At 53.4% G+C, this 4,256-nt stretch overlaps 1 protein-coding gene across 1 annotated transcript; it reads right to left on the bottom strand.

The window, feature by feature from the left end:
- Nucleotides 1-3,775: 3,775 nt before the first annotated feature.
- Nucleotides 3,776-4,104, bottom strand: LOC104499539 (adenosine receptor A2b; the record flags this gene model as incomplete). The annotated part of the gene is made up of 1 exon (XM_010143055.1): nucleotides 3,776-4,104. A coding segment is annotated over exon 1 (329 nt), but the record flags the coding sequence as incomplete, so codon positions are not given.
- Nucleotides 4,105-4,256: the final 152 nt, after the last annotated feature.

Genomic DNA, 4,256 nt, shown 5'->3' on the forward strand with positions numbered 1-4,256 from the left:
CAGGATCTCTCTGCACCTACAACAGTTAGCCGCACCAAAGAATTTTGGTTAATGCAAATAAAAGGGAAAGATTTTATTCCACCTACAAATCTCCTTTGGCTGGCAGCTGTGGGACTGCGGGGTGAAATCCATGCCTGGAGAAAACCCGAGAGCAAAAGCTCAGCACCACTCTTGTGCCGAATGTTTGGCAGGATGGATTTGCTGCTGCTGGAAGAGGCTCGATTGCCCAGCTTTGCTCTTCTGCTGGGGGGAGCGAGCTCTGGGGGGGCCAGGTTGGCAGAGCAGAGCAGGGGTGGTGGGGCCGTGTGCCTGGCACGGGGAGGGATGCGCTGGGGTGCAGGAGGGCTGCAGGAAGGGGAGCATGCCCGCAGAAAAGGGGCTGTGTCCTGGGGTGCCAGCCAAGAAGGAAGGGACCTGGGGAAGGGTCAGAGCTGCAGCTGCACCAAGTGGGCAGCGGGGTGGGGGCTCCTCCACAACCAGCGAATTTGTCAAAAACAAACAAACAAAGTAAGAGTTTCAAGGGACAGAAAGAATTCATGGCTTCAGGTCAAATTCAGCAAATATTTTTAGCCAGAAGTGGGAGGGTTCTAAAACACCATTTTTAATGTTTTAAGAGTTTCATTCTGCAATTGTCTAGATGAGAACTGGTAGTTCCTTTCCAGCGAGGACACCTCCACTTCAAAGAGCAGCGCAGCGACATCGGAAGGGTTAAGAGGCTCAGATCTGCCAGGTTGGTCAGCATGACTTTGTTTCGCTGAAACCTCCAAACATTGCTGTTTCAGTTGGACTGAAACAATTTTCCTCTTCCCCATGGGATTTTTTGGTTCAGCCACAGAACTGAAAAATCCATTATTAGCCTGGCTGTAATGCAAACTTCTCCTGCACGTCCCCAGCCTGCGGGGCCTGCCCAGCCTCTCAGCATGCTGAAATGGCCCTGAAATGGTATGAAACAGCATGGCACAGGCACTTCTCGCTGCCCCTGCAGAGGTTTCCAGAAGTGGATGCAACAGGGACACTCGTCTGCTCTGCAACAACTGCACTATTTACTGTAACTGCCTGATAGGGCTGGGGACAAATCCTGTTCTTGAACGTCAAACACTTCACGGGCTGTTATCAGCCTCTGCACTGGTCTCCAGGGTGAGTGTTTTAGTGAAAAAAGCTTTTCCCAAGGTCGTCATTCCCACGAAGTGATGACCAGCTTTCCCTTCATGCAGCACAAACCTCTTTCCAGAAACAACGCGTGCATCTACCTAGCGCGGGTGGCTGGACGAGTTCCCCCGCTCGCTGCCAGCAGCGCTGTGGAGCATCTCGGGAACAGCGGTGCTGAGGAGGCAGCTCGGACCAAGCCTTGGCCAGAAAACTCTGCTGCAGAAGAGAAGCATTTTGCCAGCGTGGTTTTACAGTCTCCTCCATCCTCTTTTGATGGGGGCTGTACAAATGAGAACAGCCCTTCAGTACCAGACCTAAATACTGTTGCCGAAGCAATGACCGGTCTGATGCCCTGCACTCCTAGCAGTGAGAATCCCCATCCTTTTAAAGGGGTTTTACTTACTGGTCACTTCTGAGAGCAGCGAAACAGGCCTCACTGCTAAGAATAAGTTTAATCCAAACCTCACGTTTCAGACCAGCCTGGGATGGGACACCTGGATTTACAGCCGAAGGGGCTGGTAGGAATAGAGATGTTCGTGCAAACAGAATCATAGAATCAGCCTAGGATGGGATGAAAAAAAGCAAGGTTGGGAAAGGATCCCAAAGCAAGGCAGAACTCCCCTGGGCTTTTATCCCACACAGGTGGAATCACAGAACACCAGGCTGGAAGGGATCATCTAGTCGAACCTTTCCTGGTATACGAACTGACCTCACGGAGAGTCGAGCAAACCTGCCACAGACCAGGAGAGTGAAAGAAAAAAAGAGAGAGTGGAGGAAATACTTGCTATTTTGTTGGTTAACTAAACCACTTCCCTTCTGCAGTTGCGTAAAGGATCCCCTCAGGGCGGTTCTGATCTGCTGCTCTCACCTTGCATTTCAGTGGAGAAGAAACCGAACACGCAAGATGCAACTTCTTCAGCCAAGTGCTGCAAAAAGCACTTGTGCTACAAAGGAAAAGTGTGATCATTACCAGCCCACGCCTGAACAGCCTGCTTGTGGTGGGTGGTGTGACTAAACCGAACCTTCAAAAACCCCACCGGCTTCCGTGGCTGCTGCTGTGCTGCCAGCCCCCATCCCGGGAAAGCCCCAGCCAAATGAATGGAAGCAGCAGCAGCGCGAAATCTGGAGCCAGCGTGCACCTCTGCGCCCAGCCGGCTGGCTGGAGGGTCACAGCCGCTGGCAGAGATGCTGGCAGCAGCCAGAACCACTCTGCCCTGCTCCCCCAGTGCAGCCTGGGGCTGCAGCTCTGCCCTCGTTTGCTCTACAACCCGTGGAATTTCCATGTGCCGGCCACAATGACACAGGCAGCCACTCAGCACACACGCGTTCCCACTACCAGCTGACGAGCAGTTAATATTTGCCCTGCGTAGGGGAGTGCTCTGGTGCCAGGTGACAGAAGAGGGCAAGGAGGGTTTGTTTTAAGTCATTTTAGGGTGACTTCGTCCTTTGGGATGATACCCAGGGAGATACCAGAGACAAGCAGAAGGGTGCAGCTTACACAGTTCAGCCGGGGTCCCCACGCAAACCTGCCCCACTTCCCCACAGCCTCCGCTTCTGAGCAGTCCCCTGCGCAACCCCGGATGCCCCAGCGGGGCTCCATCGACGGCTTATGCTCAGGGAGGGACAGCAGAGACAGGAAGGAGACCGAGACTAACAGACTCAGGTCATTTGTAACCCAAAGCCGGGGGTTTGGAGCACTTCAGCTTGAGGAAGCTGCTGCAGCAGCTCGCTGGTGAAATACACTGTAAAATACACTCAGTACAGCTGGCCCCGGTATACCGCAGTGTCCCGCCATTAGATGGAAACCGTTTCATGTCTTTGGATGAAAACTGTAACATTCTGAAAGCTGAGGCAGCACAACCCTTGCTCCTTCCCTCTCCTCTCACAGTGCGTGCACAGCGCTAACACCCTCTGACATTTACTGAGCTACAGGCTCTCTCGTGATAAGCACTCGGAAGGAACAGGTACGCACGTATACAAGCGCTGAAACGAGGTTTCAGCATTTGTAGATGGAACAAATTGCACTTTCAGCTCATTCATTATGTCCCTCTAAAATCTGGAAGTCAGCCTCGTTAGACTCTAGTCCTAGCTGAGAATATGAGGCTCGTCCAAAGTCATACTAAGCTCTATTCAAGATGACTTTCAGCCTTTCCAAAAGTGTTGTGCCCTGAGCTCAGGAAGAGACCAGCACTCTGAGAGCAGCCTGCAAGACTCCTTCGCCCACAGGCTGGGAAGTAGGAGAAGGAGCGGTTGCTCCTCAGTTTAATGCCCTGGGTATGCCCAGACTCCACAGGAATGGGGGCTGTATAAATACCTACATAGATTAGCTACAACTATCCCAAGCACACTCCTGCATCGCTGCATCGCTCCCTAAGAAGCCGCTGACCCTCCCCAGACAAACATCCTCAAGAAACCATGCTCCCAGGTGTATTTTGAAGAGGCAAGACACCAAAAACCTGGTCCCAGTCCTGCAGCACGTGAGTCCAAGATCTCTGCTGTTTTCATACCACTTGTGAGCAGCAAACCTCTTACAGCAACACTAGAAGTTGCTGCGCACTAAGGCAAGGACGGTCACACCGTGGGCTGCCAGGGAATGGGGCTACCCGCATCCGCTCCAGCCTCTTACCTCAGTGGGATCTTAATAGCCAGGTACCTGTCGATGGCCACCGCCAGCAAGCTGAAAATGGAGCTCTGGGTCAGCACCAGCACGAAGCAGGCGAAGAAGAGGCAGCTGTGAAAATCCACCTGGAATCCAATGCTGATGGTGATGGCAAAAGGGATGGCTAACAGACCCACGGCGATATCAGCCACTGCTAGGGACACCAGGAAATAGTTGGTTGCATTCTTCAAGGTGCTGTTGATGGCCACAGCCCAGCAGACCAGGACGTTGCCCGCGATAGAGAGCACAGCGATGATCAGTTCCAGCACGATGTAGGTGGTTTTCATAGTGTTCATGGCGAGAGCCCAGGGCGAGGAACGCGGACCGTTCACCAGAAAAAGGGACTTTCCAGCGGGCGCCCGCCCGCAGGTACCAACAGGCCACGGGGCAGCGCTTCCCGGAGAGAAACACCCATGTCCGGGCTCACCGCCGCCTCCCGCCGGGCCGC

Source organism: Buceros rhinoceros, unplaced genomic scaffold, assembly GCF_000710305.1.
Source record: "Buceros rhinoceros silvestris isolate BGI_N320 unplaced genomic scaffold, ASM71030v1 scaffold41129, whole genome shotgun sequence".
Taxonomy (NCBI): Eukaryota; Metazoa; Chordata; class Aves; order Bucerotiformes; family Bucerotidae; genus Buceros; species Buceros rhinoceros.